General features: G+C 48.0%; 1 protein-coding gene across 1 annotated transcript; it reads right to left on the bottom strand.

Annotated features, from left to right (window-relative positions):
* Window positions 1–13,377: 13,377 nt before the first annotated feature.
* On the bottom strand, window positions 13,378–15,079 carry Kcna10 (potassium voltage-gated channel subfamily A member 10). Its single transcript, XM_028859849.1, has one exon. The coding sequence runs from the start codon at window positions 15,031–15,033 to the stop codon at window positions 13,507–13,509; it is 1,527 nt and encodes a 508-aa protein (XP_028715682.1). The 5' UTR covers window positions 15,034–15,079; the 3' UTR covers window positions 13,378–13,506.
* Window positions 15,080–16,518: the final 1,439 nt, after the last annotated feature.

Below are 16,518 nucleotides of genomic sequence, written 5' to 3'. Positions count from 1 at the left end.
GCAACACCACCAGACCCTTCCCCTGTAAATCCCGCCGCCACCACCCTGTTTCTCCATTCTCAGTGAGAGCTGCTTCTACAAAGAGAAGGGAAGACTTGGCTTCCAGAGCTGAAGACAGGGACCAGACTCCATCGTAAACAGGCAGGGGAAGGAAGGAGCCACTTCAAAGCTCTGGAAACTACAGAGTTCTCATGGCCCAGGGTTGTCACTTAAGCCCAGTGTGAGGCTGGTTTCCATGTGGGCCTGGAACTGGTCCCCAAAGCCAGAAATCCCAGATGGAGTACTGCCTTGATGCTAAGCTTTAGACAAAAACAACAAACAAACAAACAAACAAACAAAATTTTAAAAAGGAAATATTCTGGACATACCGTAGGTAGGTATCGTGTGGGATTTCTGTTGCTTAGAGGTGGCTGTTTTGTTGTAGAAATTTACTTTAAAGTTCAGATAAATTGGAGGATGTTAGACTGGCTTCAGCCCATTCAGTTACATGACCTTGTCCTTTCTGGGCTTCCATTTTCATGATTATAAAACTGAATCTACAAGAATCGTGACAGAGGCAGCCACAAGGAGACAATCAGGTCGTGAATGTGGACGAGTTTTGTCTAGGCGCTTCAGCCATGTAGGAGCGTGATTATTAATGTAGGGACACGAACAGGCCAGAAGCTCTCAATCCCTGGGAGGTTGGGGACCAGAAGGACAACTGTACTTCCTCACAGCCTGCACCTTGGTGGTAGAAACCTGGGCAGGTACCCAGCGGTTACTTCAGTGTGGCAGACTGAGTGTTTTCACACCATGGGGCTCCAAGCTCTTTGTTTTAATCTTCTCTCGGAGGACCCAGCACCACTTCGGCAAAAGAGAATAGTGTATAGAACACTTATCCTGTGAGTAAGGCTCAACTCTAGCCTTCCTGAATGGCCTCTGGCCTGCGTAATCTCCCCGTAAGTGTGGGCTGGATTCAGTGGCTAGCTGGTAACAAGTAGAAAAGGCAGCTCAACAGGGCCTCGCTTCTGAAGTTGGGCTGCGAAGGCTGTGGGGTTCTCACACTTCTGTCACTTCTTGCTACGTCTGAGGAGGCAAGAAGTGTGTTGGGAGCTGCCATGTGGCAGAGTCCCTGTGGCAAAGAGCTCAGGCTGTCCTCTCGCCAGCAGCTAAGGAGGAACTGGCTCCTTCAGTCTGTGACCTTGGAAATCCTCCAAGCCTGGTAAGCCTCGAGGTGACAGCAGCACGGGACAGCTTCCCCAGGGACCCGGATAATAGTTGTGAGATGTAACTGTGCTCACAACTGCTGGGCCGTTCCTCCAGCCCCTCACACGTTAATTTTGATGCTGCAGCTCAGAGCCTGTTCTCCTGCCACATCTGTGTATCCCAGGCTGAGACCCTCCAGCCTTTTTGATTCCTGTGTGTGTTGGGATTACAGGCCAGTGCCACCCCATCTGGTACCGGGGGTCCCTTTCTGAGAGTGCGAGATGGGAATCAGGAAATTAAGAAACTAAGATACAACTCACTCAAACAGTTGAATGAAAGCAGTTTCGTTTTTACAAATCATCAGTGGGAGCTGTCTTTAGAAACCATCCAGTCTTCTAGGGGAGAGTAGAGGGCAGAGGCCCCCCCTCTGGGAGACGTTCCCAGTATCTCTCAGGTATTGCCTCTCCTTCCCTTCTTACCTCATGGGTCTCTTCTATGCTTCCTTCCAAAGCATGAGAGGCATCAGGAGTCCTAATCCTCAGTACCTCAGCATGCCACCTGATTTGAGGCCAGCAGGGCGGGGCCTGATTCAATATGACTGACGTGCTTCTACAAAGGAGGAGATTTGGAACCAGAGAGAGAGAGAGAGAGGGAAGGCCACGTGAAGACACAGAGGGAGAAGACCGCCGTCTGCAGCCCCAGGAACCAACTCTGCTGGTACCTCAGCCTTGGCCTTGGTGCCTCAGAACTGTTAGACAAGATTTTTTTGTTAGTAAGCCCCCAAGCTGTGGCCTTGCCAAAACAGCCTTCCCACACTGATATGGACACTTCCCAGAGGGTGCAGACCACACATCCAGCCCCAGGCTAGCCCATATCCTTCAGGATAGTGGAGAGGCTCTTTCTCTGTTCTCTCCCGTTTTCTCAGAGCAAACTCTGGCTTCTGTAAAGTGCACTTGGCAGGACCCTCTCAGTGGTGGACACCAAAGACCTCAGAGAAGGCTGCCAGGAGACATGGTGATTCTCTGAGCTCTTTAGAGTCTGTTACACCAGCACTAAAGCAAGGGTGTTGTGAGGGCCATGTTGGGTAACAACGTCTGTGGGATGGATGTCTCAGCTCCACAGCACTGATGGTTGCTGTGGATATACCTGTGTTAGGAAGCTGTTCTGAGAATGTCATGGAGTGTCACAGGGGAGCTGGGAGCTAGTCACTCCTACTTCAGGGAAAATCTGGAATCGTCCTAAGGGGCTCACAGGATAGGAGACCAAGGGCCATGCTCTGACCTGTTGCTAGGACTGTCCTACCCTGAGTTGGAGTATATGGTTACCAAGTGACAGGAGGGAGCTTGCTTATGTTTTTAACCTTTTCCTGAGAACTCATGGAGGAGAAAAAAACAAAACAAAACAAAACAATGACCATTTATTTAGTGCCTGAACTATGAAAGGACCTTTATGTTTGATTTATATTTCATCATTTTCTATTATCATAAATAATAGAAATTAATATCTATAATCATAAAGAGACAATGTTTATTTTGTCTCAGAGTTTTGTGATTTTCAGCCCATTACCAATTGGCTCCATTATAGTACATCATGGAGGGAACTGTGGCAGAGAAAGCCCTTCACTTTAGGGCCAGGTAAAAAAAGAAGAAGGATGAGACTATAATCCCCTTCAAGGGTACATTCCCCAGTGGCTTAAATTGGCCCCAAGTCTCGCACCTTCTGAAATTTCAGCCACCTTCCAAAGCTCTAAGCTGGGGACCGAGCCTGTGACACGTTGGTCTATGAAGGGCAGCCCTGATGCAAACTTAGCAACATCTTATTTAATTTTCTTATAATGAATCACAGCGCAGTTGACAGGATTACATCACTAAGCGTGTGAGTGCCTTGGTCATAGCCACGCACCAAAGCTGAGATTTCGAATTTAGATCTCTTATATAAAGCATCTAACACACACCTTCACGCAGTGTGTTGTGAGGGCCAACATGGTGCTTCCTCATTGGGTTTCTCTAGCGAACAGTGTTCCAGTTTTTATTTAAAAAAAAAAAAATCACCACTATTAAAATAGCCCAACCTCAAGAGTTCCCGTCCACAGACACCACAGAGCGTATTAGAGCTGCGCTCTGTAAGCTGCCGGAACGCTCCTTTCCTCTCCAGGAAACCATTTTACTTCCTCTTCTCCTTTTCTCCCATGTCTCTATTCAGCTCCAGAGAGAAGGTCGCACATTTTGCTCTTTCTACGTACTTAAACCTAAAAAAGAGATCCCCTACTCTCTTCACGTGTGACTTCAGGCATCGTAGCAAGAAAGCTTCCTTCCCTAGCCAGTCTCCCTGCCGTCTCAGGTCCTTGTCTCTCTCCCCATCTCTCTGTCTCTGTCTGTCTGGAAACAACGGCACAATGCAAAGTAGAGCCTCTTGGCTTTTGTTCCCTGAACACCAACGTCTGTCGTGTGCCTCTTTTGCTCCATCCAGACCTTCCTTGACTCACATTTATGTTCAACCTTGAACCAACTTCTCTCCCAGGCTGCAGAGTCTCTTCCAGTTGGTTATAACCACGTGTCATTCATTCAGCGGGCAGAAAATGAACGTCTTCAGTTACACTGTCACTTCTCATGGCTGGGGTGACCTACAAAAGGTCAGTGTTGCTGCTTGATAGGCAGGGGGTATGGGTGGGGTAGGCGTGGCTTGTCTTCCTGTGAACTCCCAGGGAGAGACCAGGAATTAGAAGGGTGAACTGCAAGGAGAGGTCTCTTACTCACAGGGAGGGTGGGATCGTCTGTAAATCATATCTACTTTTTCAAGGGCAGAGATGCCCCTCCTTGGCTGCCTCTGTAACCCTGGAGACAGATTGAGCATCTGGCCATAGCAGGACCCCGAGGAACATTTGAGGAAAACAGCAGATTCATGTCTATACTCTAACAAAGCTGGTCATTGGCACACTGCAGGGAACCAGTTATCTTCTGCTTGGACTTTGAGGGGAAAAAAATAGAGAATTTGGGGCCTGCATACGAAATTCAGTGCCAAGGAGTTACTTAAATCAAGTTTTCTGGGTAGGCCTAGGGATGTAGTTTAGTGTGTGGAATGCTTGCCCAGAATGTAGAAGGCCCTGGGTTTGATCTGCACGACTGCATATCGCCGGCAGTAGTGGTGCATGCCTATAATCAGCACTGTGGAGGAGGAGGCAGGGAGAGCAGAAGTTCAAGGTCATCTTTGGCTGTATAGTTTGTGGTGTAGGAGACCCAGAGACCCAGTCTCAAGAAAACAAACAAACAAACAAACAACAATGGCTGGGAAGTTACCTCCATTAGTAAAGTGCTCTCATCAGCATAAAGTTGATCCCCAGAACCCACTTGAAATAAACAAAAGAAAAAAAAAGACAAAAAACAAAACAAAACAACAAACAGACATGCTAGTTCAGACCTGTGGCCCCAGGGCTAGCTAGGGAGAATCAGATGCATCCCTGGGGCTCATTGGCTGCCCAGTTCAGCCTGCTTGGCAAGGCGTTTCAGGACACTGAGAGGCTGTGTGAAAAAGTCAGCACCTGAGGAATGACACTGGAGGTTGTCTTCTGACCTCCACACACACACAACACATACACATGCATACTCACATGCTTGTCACTTGCACATGTACGTACACGGGCACACACATGCACACAGACACACCACCACCACCACCATCAAAACACAATTTTCCAGGTAGATGGGTCATAATTAATGTCAATCTGGGAGGCATGGGGGTGCTTGGCGGGGAGGGCTTCTGACTTGGTCCTTCCATGTCTCAGCCCTTCAATGCTTTATCAGCTATTATGTACCCAACACTGTGCTGGGGTTATAACGCTCAAAGATGCAGCTGGGACTCCTGGAAGGTTCACAAGTTCCAGGTGGGCTTTTATCCTAGACTCTACCCAGCACCCCCATGTAAGGGGTCAAGTCACAGTATGCTAACTCCTGCTTTGCCTGGCACCCTTTACAGCTTGCTAAGAGTCTCAGCGAGCACCCCATTAAATCTCATGAAAACCTTTGGAGTGTGGTGTTTCTGTTTCTTCTGTATAGTCATATTTATATTGTGTGCATGTGGGAGCCATGGGGACTGGAGAGGAGGGCTCAGGCATCACTCCTCAGATTCTGAGGAGTACAAGATCTTGCAGAATTCCTTCCTAAGGAGAATCACGCCTTCTCTCCCCAAGCCTCTGACTGACACTTCGGCAATGGGAGTAAAATAGCATTCATTATCCCGTGACATTTCGAAGGAAGCCTTTACCTCCGCTTCCCCTGAGATTCCCTAACAAAAGTTTGTCTGATCTGCTTCTCCCCATCGCTGCGCTCTCTGCCACCCCCAGCTCCTTTTCATCTCTCTGTTTGAGGGCAAACGTTCCCCTGACAGCAGTCCCCGGGGAGACTGGGCTGTCTTTCTTCCTTTCCCTTCAAAGGGCCTTTGAGCACTCCACTCAGCCGGGTGGATGGGGTATGTTTCATCTTTCGGTAGGCTCCAATCAACCGCTGAGCAGGGAAGGGCACCTTGTGAGTTTCCTTCCCGTCCCCACGCCCTGGATCCCTTAGGGAGGGGAAAGGTGGGTCCCCGGCTTCTGGGCCAGGTGTGCTTCTGGCTTCTGGTCTCAGTGTTCCTGAGGGAGAGTTGCTCTGTTCTTTTGAGCCTGCTGAGGTGGGCAGCGGCTGCTCTGCTCCAGCTGCTGCGGGGTGCAAGAAGCCAGGAGTGAGGGAGATGGAGCACCAGGCTGCTGCTCCACAGCCTGTTGAAGGAAGCCCTGGAAGGACCTGGCAGGCCCTCAGAGCGTCCTTCACTGCGTTTTGGGTTCCCTTCTCCTTGCCTCCTGAGTTCTACTTGTCAGTGCAGCCTGGGCGCGGGCTGGGGTGGGGCAGGGCCAGAAGCTGTTCTCTAAGCCAGGGAAGGACACCCCGTGGGCTCCTTCCCTGGTTGGAAGTTCCTCCCCATCACTTAGAGAGAGCCACAGACTCCATGACAGAAAGTCATCGGACACACCAGGGCACATAATACAAGAGTTTCTTGGGAGATGCATTTCCTGACCTAGTCTAGCAAAACTACTTCTGTAAGCAGCCAGCATGCTCAGGGACAGTTTCACATACCTTCTCTGGCAGTGTCTCCAACCCAGACATCAGTTCCCTGCAGTCAGGTCAGGGATCCCAGAGAGAGCTGGGAGAGGTGGTGACCTGGAGGGCAGCGTCCACTTGGGGAGGAAAGGGTTTATTTGGCTTATTACAGGTTATGACCCATCCTCAGGGAAAGCCAAAGCAGAAACTCAAGGCAGGAACCTGGAGGCAGGAACCTGGAGGCAGGAACTGGAGCAGAAGTCATGGGGGAGTGCTGCTCACTGACTGGCTCCCTGTGGCTTACTCAGCCTGCTTCCTTACTCTGTCCAGAGTGACACCACCCCCAGTGGGCTGGGACTTTCCACACTAATCATTAACCAAGAAAATGCCCTACAGGCTTGCCTTACAGGCCAATCTGATGGAGGAGTTTTCTCAATTAAGACTCCCTCTTCCCAGATATATCTAAGCTTGTGTCAAGTTGACAAAAAACAACCAGCACACAGCCATCTCCTAACTTCCCGGTGGAAGCTAGAGACTTAAACATTTTCTATTACCAATATTTCAGACACACACACACACACACACACACACACACACACACACACACACACCAAAACCAAAAACGGTAAAAATGAGCTGTCTAGATAAACCACCTGCATTCAATAATTATGAAGATGTTGGTGGCCCTGTTTCATGCATTTGCACGTGTGTGTGGTACATGCATGTGAGTGTGCAGGTGCTTGCACCCATATGTATGCAGAGCCCGGACAAGATGTGGAGTGCCTTCTATTGCTCTCCACTTAGCTGTCTTGAGACAGGGCCTCTCACTGAAGGAGACTCTTCTTTTGGCTAGGCTGTCTGGCCAGGGAGTTCTCAGGATCTACCACAGTGTAGCTCGGTTTGGTCTCTTTAGGGTAACTGGGAAGGAGAGCTTAAAGGGACAATTAATTCAACAAATATTAAATACCTACTGTATGCTAAAAACAAGCACTTTGAATATCACTGAATTAAAACAAAAATCCCACCTTTTAATGTTAACATTTTATTTTTATTTTTATTTTTTTTTTTGTTTCTCGAGACAGGGTTTCTCTGTGTAGCTTTGCACCTTTCCTGGGACTCACTTGGTAGCCCAGGCTGGCCTCGAACTCACAGAGATCTGCCTGGCTCCGCCTCCCGAGTGCTGGGATTAAAGGCGTGTGCCACCACCCCCTGGCAACTTTTTTTTTCTTTTTTGAGATAGGGTCTGTCATTGTCCTGGAACGTGCCAAGTAGGCTGGGCTGACAGAGCCTCGGGAATCTGCCTGTCTCTGCCTCTGCCTCCTCAGCACTGATAACACAGGCGTATGCCACCACACTGGATTTTTTTTTAAGCGTGGGCTCAGGGTATTGAACTCATGTTTTTCTTCTTCTTCTTCTTCTTCTTCTTCTTCTTCTTCTTCTTCTTCTTCTTCTTCTTCTTCTTTTTTGGTTTTTTGAGACAGGGTTTCGCTGTAGTTTTGGTGCCTTTCCTGGAACTCACTCTGTAGTCCAGGCTGGCCTCGAACTCACAGAGATCCGCCTGCCTCTGCCTCCCGAGTGCTGGGATTAAAGGAGTGCACCACCACCGCCCGGCCATGTTTTTGTTCTTATATGACATTTCATTGACTTACACATCTCCCCAGCTCATGAATCAATTTTATTCTGTCCCTCGACTGTTTCCTTCTGCCGAGGGCTGTGATCTGACTAGAACTATAAAGGCAAGTTCATTTGGTAACTGTTAATTAGTTCCAGAGGAAAGTATTTATAGTGTAACAACTCACTAATTTATGTTGAGCCCTCCCTACAGCGTGGTGAGACAAGTGTAATTCAACCCACTTTTTGTATTTAGTTTGAAGAGATAGAGTGTAAGACTCAGAGACAGGAGCTCACACATGGGCCTGGCGGCACAGGCCTGTGAGCCCAGCTGCTGGGAGGCTGGGTGAAGAAGACAGCAGGTTCAAGGCCTGCCCAGGCAATGACGTGAGTGCAAAGCCAGCCTGGACGATTTGATTAGGCCCTGTCTCAAAATAAAAAGGGGAAGGAGGGCTGGGGACGTAACTCAGTGATTAAAAACATTTGCCTGCCGTGTATGAGGTCCCGAGTTCCTTCCCTAGTACTCAGAGGTACTGGGGGTTTCGGGTGGGGAGAAAGAAAAAAAAAAGGCAAAAGAAATAGCAAGTTCTTTGCCTGTGGGAAGACCCTGTAGAACACCCCTGACCACCAAGTGAGGAAGGATAAACAGGAGGACTTCCTGTCCTGCTCCCTCTGGGAGGGTGGGGCTAGAGTGAGGAGAAACCTTCACTGTGAGACAGTTTTTCCTTTTAAAAATGCTTCTGCTTTTTATTTTATTTTATGTGTATGGGTGTTTGCCTGAATGCATGTCTGTGTCCCACGTGCATGCTTTGTGTCTGTGGAGGACAGAAGAGAGGGTTGGAGTCCCTGGAACTAGACTAAAAGGGGTTTGTGAACCCCCATGTAGGTGCTGGGAATCAAGCTTGACCCTCTGGCAGAGCAATAAATGCTCTTAACTGCTAAGCCATCTCTCTGGCCCTCCCCCATTAAATTTAAATTTCTATTTTCCGTTTAAGGAAACTAGTCCATTGAGGACTCAATTACCCAATTAGTAAGAATCCAGACAGGTCTTTGATTTCAAGTCTAGAGGATTTTCTACTCAGAATTCTCTAGATGTTTGAAATGTTTTAAACTCGTGTGTGTGTGTGTGTGTGTGTGTGTGTGTGTGTGTGTGTGCGCGCGCGCGCGCGCCTGTACACATGTGTTCAGAGGCCCACCGAAGCCAGAGGAAGGCAGTGGATCTCTCAGAACTGGAGTTACAGGAGGTTGTGAGCCTCCAGACCTGGGTGCTGGGAACTGAACTCTGGTCCTCTGCCAGAGCAGTAAGCTCTCTTAACCACTGAGCCATCTTTCCAGTTCCCTCTTTTTGTCTGTCCGTCTATCTATCTATCTATCTATCTATCTATCTATCTATCTATCTATCTATCTATCTATCTATCATCTATTGATATCCTCCACCGAGTCAAATTTGGGCTGCCCAGATATGAATGGGTGTGGGGCCATCCACTAGAGCACAGTTAACCTACCAGGGACAATACCCCCAAAGAAAACTGACTCTCTTCTCTAGCAGCCACCAACTGTCTTCAGCTAGATTGGGGGCTCATGAGGGTCTCCTCAGTCTATGCAAGATCTGGGGCAGCCCACCACAGCTGCTGTGAGTTCAGGAGTGCAGCTGTCCCGTCATGTCTAGGAGACACCGTTTCACCTCAGTCCTCTTTGGCATTTAGAATATCTCCACCCTTCTTTGGCGACGTTCCCTGAGCCTTGTGGGAAATGGGTGATACCGATGTCTCATTCCTGGCTAAGTACTCCACGGACATTTATTCTTTGCAATTTGTCCACTTGTGAGTCCCTGTGTTAACTGTAATCCAATGTACAAAGAAACTTTTGAGGACTCTATTTGGGTTGTGAGCCTGCCAGCCTCCATCCTGGAACTATGCCACAGTTCTCTTGGGTTTCCAGCTTGCCTGCTCACCCTGCAGGTTACCAGCACTTCCTAGAAGTCTTGAAAGACATCTGCCGTAATAAAGGGATTGCTACATATATAATGTCACAGGTGTGCATGAGCTTATATATGCAAATATTTATATGCAGATCTTCATACCCACCTACCCATCCACCTTCGGTTCTGGTTTTCTGAAGATCTCTGACATACATGGGGGAATTGTGTACCATGAGTTGTGCAGTCCTTAGGACCCGGGGCATAGAACTTGCACTGACTTACCTTTGTTATAATGGCTGGTGTTTGGGTATTGGGACAGTTGGGAGGGACCCAGCACAGGCTTCCTTCTCCGTCCTTTGGTATTCTGATATTCTTGTCCTGGGAGCTTGGTAGGCTGATCAATCTCCTCTCTCAGGAAGGCCATGTTTTAGTTCAGGTCAGCCTGACCCAGCTGCCATCCTTGGGTAAGCCTGGACACATGCCTGCTTTTTCTTCTCCTGCTGCTCCATAGGCTACTGGCCAATTCCTGGTCATCCTATGGGAGATGAACCCTGAGGCAGGCAGACCTGTCTACGTTCCTGGAGCTGTCCTCTGTGTACATTGCTCACTCATTCTCAGGATCTCCAGAGTCTGTGCTACACCCTGGGAGTGGGCCAGGTAAAGGGCATAAACAAGCAAGCAAGCGAGAAAACAAACCCCAAGCCCCAAACCCCAAAACCAAACAAAAACCAACCAACCAAAGACCACACAACCTGTCCACTGTCTAAGGAAAGAGCTGAGAACCAAGAGGGCAGGGCGTGTACCACTTTCAGAGGCTGGGAGGAGTTTGGGGATGTGTCCCTGAACAGAGGGTTGAAAATCAACTTCACACTCCTTTCACTCTTCCCCCAACCTGCTCAAACACTCCCCTTTACAGGAAAGAACGTAAGACTCAAAGGTAGAAGATTGACTGCCCTCGTTCCTGTGTGACCATAGGCTATGTCCGTTTGGTCATCTGTAACATGGCAGTACTCCCAGAGCCACCAGAGGCAGGGCTTGTGCTCTGACAGCCCTGACAAGCTGGGGTCCACCATCCATCCTTAATAAGTCAATTAAAACAGCCAAATTAAAAGCGTGTGAATGAAAGTTCCTGGGAGAAACCACACTTTATACTGAACCTTCCGCAAAGCTGATGACCAGATTAACATTTCAGCGGTTGTGGAGGGTTGTAATGTGGCAGGTCCACAGCCTGATTACAGTTTATCTCTAGCGCCCTTAATAGCCATTCCTTGCTTACTCCTGGGTCTGACCGAACATGTTTGCGATTAGCAAGGGGAAACTTTGGTTAAGGTTTTTTTTTTTTTTAAACATTCATTTATTGTGAAGTTTGGATGTAATGTACCCCATAAGTCTCACATATTTGATCCCGAGGTGGTGGTTGCCTGGGAAGGATTAGGAGGTGTGGCTTTGCTGGAGAAAGTCATTTAATTTTTCAAAAGACTCTTTTGAGTTAACTCTCTGCTTCCTGCCTGTAGATCCAGATGTGAGCTCTCAGTGCAGGTCCAGCCACCAGCTGCCATGCTTTCTTTCTCTCTGCCACCAGACTGTCACCCTCTGGAACTGTAGACCCAGTCAAACTAGTCTTTTACAAGTTACTTTGGTCACGATGTTTTAATACAGCCATAGAAAAGTGACTAATACATTTGTTTATTTAGGTGTGTGTGTGTGTGTGTGTGTGTGTGTACAGGTCATGGTGCTCATGTGGAGGTCAAGGGACAATGTACAGGAGCTGGTTCTCTCTGCCTGCCTTCTAGGCTCTAGAGAACTCATTCAGGTCATGAGGGCTGGAGGTAAACCTTACTGGTAGAGTTATCTTATTCTAACTTTATAGACTTACTAGTTCTATCAGCCAAAGTCTAAGAGTGTCCTCAGATACGTCTGAGGTCTACGGTAGAGATGTTCCAGCTTTGCTGTAACGCCCTACCTGGTATGTCCACCAATGTGTTTGAAAATGTCTTGATTGGTGATTTTCTATGTTCTGCTGTGATACAGCTTTGTGAAACTTCTGTCATGTTGGAATATGAAATTTGGGATAGCCTTTCAAGCCACAGTCATTCATATTTGGCTCCAGAATAAACTCTTATCCCCTTTGAAGTAAGAATTGTGATTTTTGCAGAAAAAGATTTATTCAATGTGGCCGCATTGGGAAGGTGAAGAAAGATACAGTGACCATCCAAGTCAGTCTTTGGGGTCCCAGCATGAGGTTTAGCTTTAAGCAGAGGGCCAGAGGTTTGTATGGCTAAGCAGTCTCAGCTAAGGAGTGGTCCTGTTGGTCACTGGCCCATCACTGTCTCTCCTCCAGTCTCTCCCGCAAGATGGTTTGACAAGTTGTAAATCACTTTCTGGAGACCAATTGCCCCTGGATAGTGGCAGGGCTCAGCATTTTCCTTCTCCTGGCATGAGACTCCTGGGGTGAGATTCCGATTCCTTGAAGTACTCTGAAGAGTCCTCCCAAAGGGAGGGGCACAACTGCCTGTTTAGAATACGCTCATGCCTGCCAGACAGGCTGGCAACAGGATAATAATCAAACATGCTGTACAGGTTGAAGTGGGAGGCAGTAGCACAATGTCAGTGGATGGACTTGCTTATGCAATGCTAAACAGGCATTACTACTAAACAATTCATTGCTTATATTCAGTATACAGCTCTGGCTTTTCATTCTACTTATTTAAATTTAACTTTATTTTAATTTTTTTACTTGTATGTGTGGTGTGTGTGTGCATGCTCACATGAATGTGGGTGTACATTTGTGTAGGTACATGTAAAAGCCTGATGTCATGTGTCTTTTTCAACACTCTTCATCGTGGTGGATGGTTGTTGGTGCCATGCCCTGAAGCATCGCCCCTAATGAGGCAGCAGGTAGCTGCTAAATATCTGTCCCTGGGGTGTGGCCACTGGGGACCCTTAAGACCTGGGATGCATGTACGTTAGCCCTCTTGGCTACCTTGTGGATTTTGGATGCTGAGATGAACCAGGGTAGAGCTCGAACCTTGCCTCACCCTTTTAGGATCCTGCTACAATCCCTTATTTCTCTGTTGTGAGTTAATCCCCAAATAAATTCCTTTGATCATTAAGCTGATTCCATGGATTGATAGCAATTTGATCTCATTACTTCACCTTATGTTTTGAGGCAAGGTCTCTCATTGAAACAGAAATTTGCCCATTGAGCTTTTCTAGCTAGCCAGTTTGTTTCTGGAATCTCCCATCTCTGCCTCCTTAGTGATGGGATCACTAGGCCATACCTGCCTAGCCTTTATGTAGGTTTCAACGATTCAAACTCAGGTCCTCACATTTACATGGCAAGCATTTTACCCACCCCCTTAGCCCAGTTCTGGTCTTTTAATATGCATCATTTTAAGGAAGACCGAATCCCATACTTTTTAATCTTTGTTATGTTAAAAGGCAGATTCTGATTTGCAAGGCCTGGACAGGCTTGGTTTTCGCACTAACAGGTAACACCCACAGTTCTAGTGTAGGGCTGAACCACGGCTTTCAGAGGAAAGGAGATGAAATCTTGTAATGGGTTGAGAAAAAACAGCCCAGGAAAGAACAGAAATATGGATTTATTAAAACAACTCACAGTCAGAGATGGCCTGTTGGCCACAAAACATCACTACCATCTTGGGAAAACAGTGAGAGGAGGGAGAAAGAGGTTCAGAGGCTCTAGGAGCCCTGGACTGGTCACTTCCTGGACTTCTCTGTGGAACAGCCGCCATTGGTCTTGTTAAGAGAGTCGCTACTCCCCGTTCTGGAGCCCATTTCGTTGAGGATTTTTTCAATTTCTCCAGGGATGTTTTGCTTCTCCTCATTCTCAGTCTCACGGTGATAGAAGTAGTTGAAGTTGGAGACAATGACAGGTACAGGGAGGGCAATGGTGAGGACGCCAGCGATGGCACACAGAGTACCCACAATCTTCCCTCCTGGGGTGGTTGGGCACATGTCACCATAGCCTACAGTTGTCATGGTGACCACAGCCCACCAGAAGCCATCAGGAATGCTAGAGAAGTGGGACTCTGGCTCGTCAACTTCAGCAAAGTAGACGGCACTGGAGAAGAGGATGACCCCTATGAAGAGGAAGAAGATGAGCAGCCCCAGCTCTCGCATGGAAGCCTTCAGTGTCTGCCCCAGGATCTGCAGCCCTTTAGAGTGGCGGGAGAGCTTGAAGATGCGGAAGACCCTTACCAGGCGGATGATCCTCAGGATGGCCAGGGACATGTTCTGTTGGGCACTTGGCTCTGTCTCCTGGACCAGCTCCGTGATGAGGGTTGCAAAGTAAGGGATGATGGAAATGATGTCGATGATGTTCATGATGTTTTTGAAGAAGTCAGTCTTGCTGGGACAGACCACAAAGCGGAGCACCAGCTCAAAGGTGAACCACACGATGCAGGTGGACTCCACCATGAAGAAAGGGTCGGTGAACATGGTCTGAGAGAGGCCTGTTTTGTTTGTGTTGATACTGGGGTCTCTGACCACCTTTAGCTCCCTGTCTTCTCGGAACTCTGGCAGTGTTTCCAGGCAGAAGATGGTGATAGAGATGACTACAACCAAAACTGAGACCACGGCCACACCACGCGCTGCACTGGAGCTCTCAGGGTACTCGAAGAGAAGCCAGAACTGCCGGTGGAAATCATTGGTGGGCAGCAGTGTTTCAGGGTCCTTGATGAAGCCTTCATCTTCCCGGAACTGGTCCATGGCCTCACTACCCAGCTCATAAAAGGAGATCTCATCAGCAAAAACATCGATAGGCACGTTGGCTGGCCGCCGTATTTTCCCACCAGACTGGTAATAATATAAGATTCCATCAAAACTAGGTCGATTTCTATCAAAGAAATATTCATTTCTCATGGAGTCAAAAAATTGCATTCTTTTCTCCCGGTCTCCCAGGAGTGTCTCTGGGAATTGGTTGAGAGTTCTGAGCTGAGTCTCAAACCTCAGCCCAGCAATGTTAATGATCACCCTTTGGTTTCCTTCATTCAAGACCACTGGCTCAGGCCCGGGGGGGTCCACGAACTCTCCTGGAATCTTGGAGAAGGCAGTTTCATGGTTGGTGCTGTCACTGATGAGGACTCTCCAGTTGGGAAAGGGACTGCTACAAGGCCGGCCTTTGGGGTCAAAATCTGTGGCATAGCCTGGCTCTTCATGGACTTCATCTGAGTTATCAAAGTTGACCAGAGCAACCTCCATTTCTTTCCAACCACACACATCCATTCTAGGGAGTCAGAAAAGCAGCATGGAGGGCCCAGTCTTTGCTGCCTGCCGGGAGCTGTAGAGAAGGAGACAGTCATCATAGGGGAGTCAGATACAGCTTGACTGTTGAGACAAAGTATACCAGAGGATTAACAACGACTTAGCATTGGCTGGAGGAGGAACGTGGTGGTGCTTTCAACATTCACCCCCTGATATTGTTTTGCTCCATTGAGTTTGTACACATGTACTACTAATAAAAAATGTTAAGGGCAAAATGTCTCCAGAATAGGAGGGTCTTCAAATACGGTGTCAGAAAGGGAAATACCACAATGAGAAAGTTAATGGTCCTTGGTACTAAAAAGTATACTTTTGTATTCATGTGAAGTCTCTCATTCTACCCAGCACTTTCCCACACCCATTGCCACTCTGAACACTTCTCGTCTGCATCCAGCAGTCAGTTTCTTAAAAATCCTTCTCTTTACTGTAAACGTAGTCAAAGCTCTACTCTTCCGGTCAACTCCATCAGTACTTCTTGGACCAAGTGGTGAGGTCTGGGATTCCATCAGGAAGAATTAGAGAATGGAGGCAGGGTGGCCAATCTACAGTGTCCTACAAAATTACACTGTTTGTGCTTTGAGCCCCTCATCTGGAAGGAGAACTTTGAGGGTATCGTTAATGTGATAATATGCGAAATGCTTGGCAGAAAGATGATTACATTGCACCTATTGCTGTGTTTGGAAACTTTTCCATATCACAGGAAATATAGCAAGTGGAAGTTTTTTTTGGCTCTAGTCCAAGGTGAATAATTTTTTTAATGGAAACAAATAATTCTCTCTGCCCCCTCCCTCCCTCCTTCCCTCCCTTTCTCCATTCATCCCACCCTGCGTGTAGGGGGCATTTGGGGTGGGGTTAGGACAAAAGCACCCAGGCTTGGATATGCATGAACATAGATGAACAGTTTCTCTTCAGGTTCCTGCCAGCTTCAGTTTCTATTGAAGAGCATTGTAGACAGGCAGGCTGGGGTTGAGTGTGGAGACAGAGGTAAGTGACCTAGCCTGAGGTGGCATCTGTTGTGACCATGGCCTTGGAATAGTTACATTAGAGGGGACAGGGAGTTCCTGCTGTGTCCAGTGTTGTACTTTCTTCAAAGTGATTTCACACTCCCTTATCTCACTGGATGGCAGCAGATAGAAGGTTAGAAGACGCTCGCTCTATTGGATCACAGGGACAAGTGACTTCCTACAGCCCCGTAGCTGGTGCTGCAGAGTCCTGCAAATGCTGTTGTGGTCTCTTGGCTCAGAGCCATCTTCACTACACCACGGGTGGCTGGGATGTGGGGAGCTAGGCTTATAGAGTTGCGGGATCTCAGTGCTCTTTGGGTGCCCTCCTCCTCTGCAGTCCATGTACATCAATTAGGTGGTGAAGTCAGGATGCTGAGCCCTTGTTCTGTCTCTTCGGCATGCATGTGGCCTTTGCAGGCGTCCTCATTTTCACTGAACTCCCACT

Source organism: Peromyscus leucopus, chromosome 6 (genome assembly GCF_004664715.2).
Source record: "Peromyscus leucopus breed LL Stock chromosome 6, UCI_PerLeu_2.1, whole genome shotgun sequence".
Taxonomy (NCBI): Eukaryota; Metazoa; Chordata; class Mammalia; order Rodentia; family Cricetidae; genus Peromyscus; species Peromyscus leucopus.
Note: the sequence above shows the minus strand (reverse complement) of the source record. Positions and strands in the feature narration are given on the sequence as shown.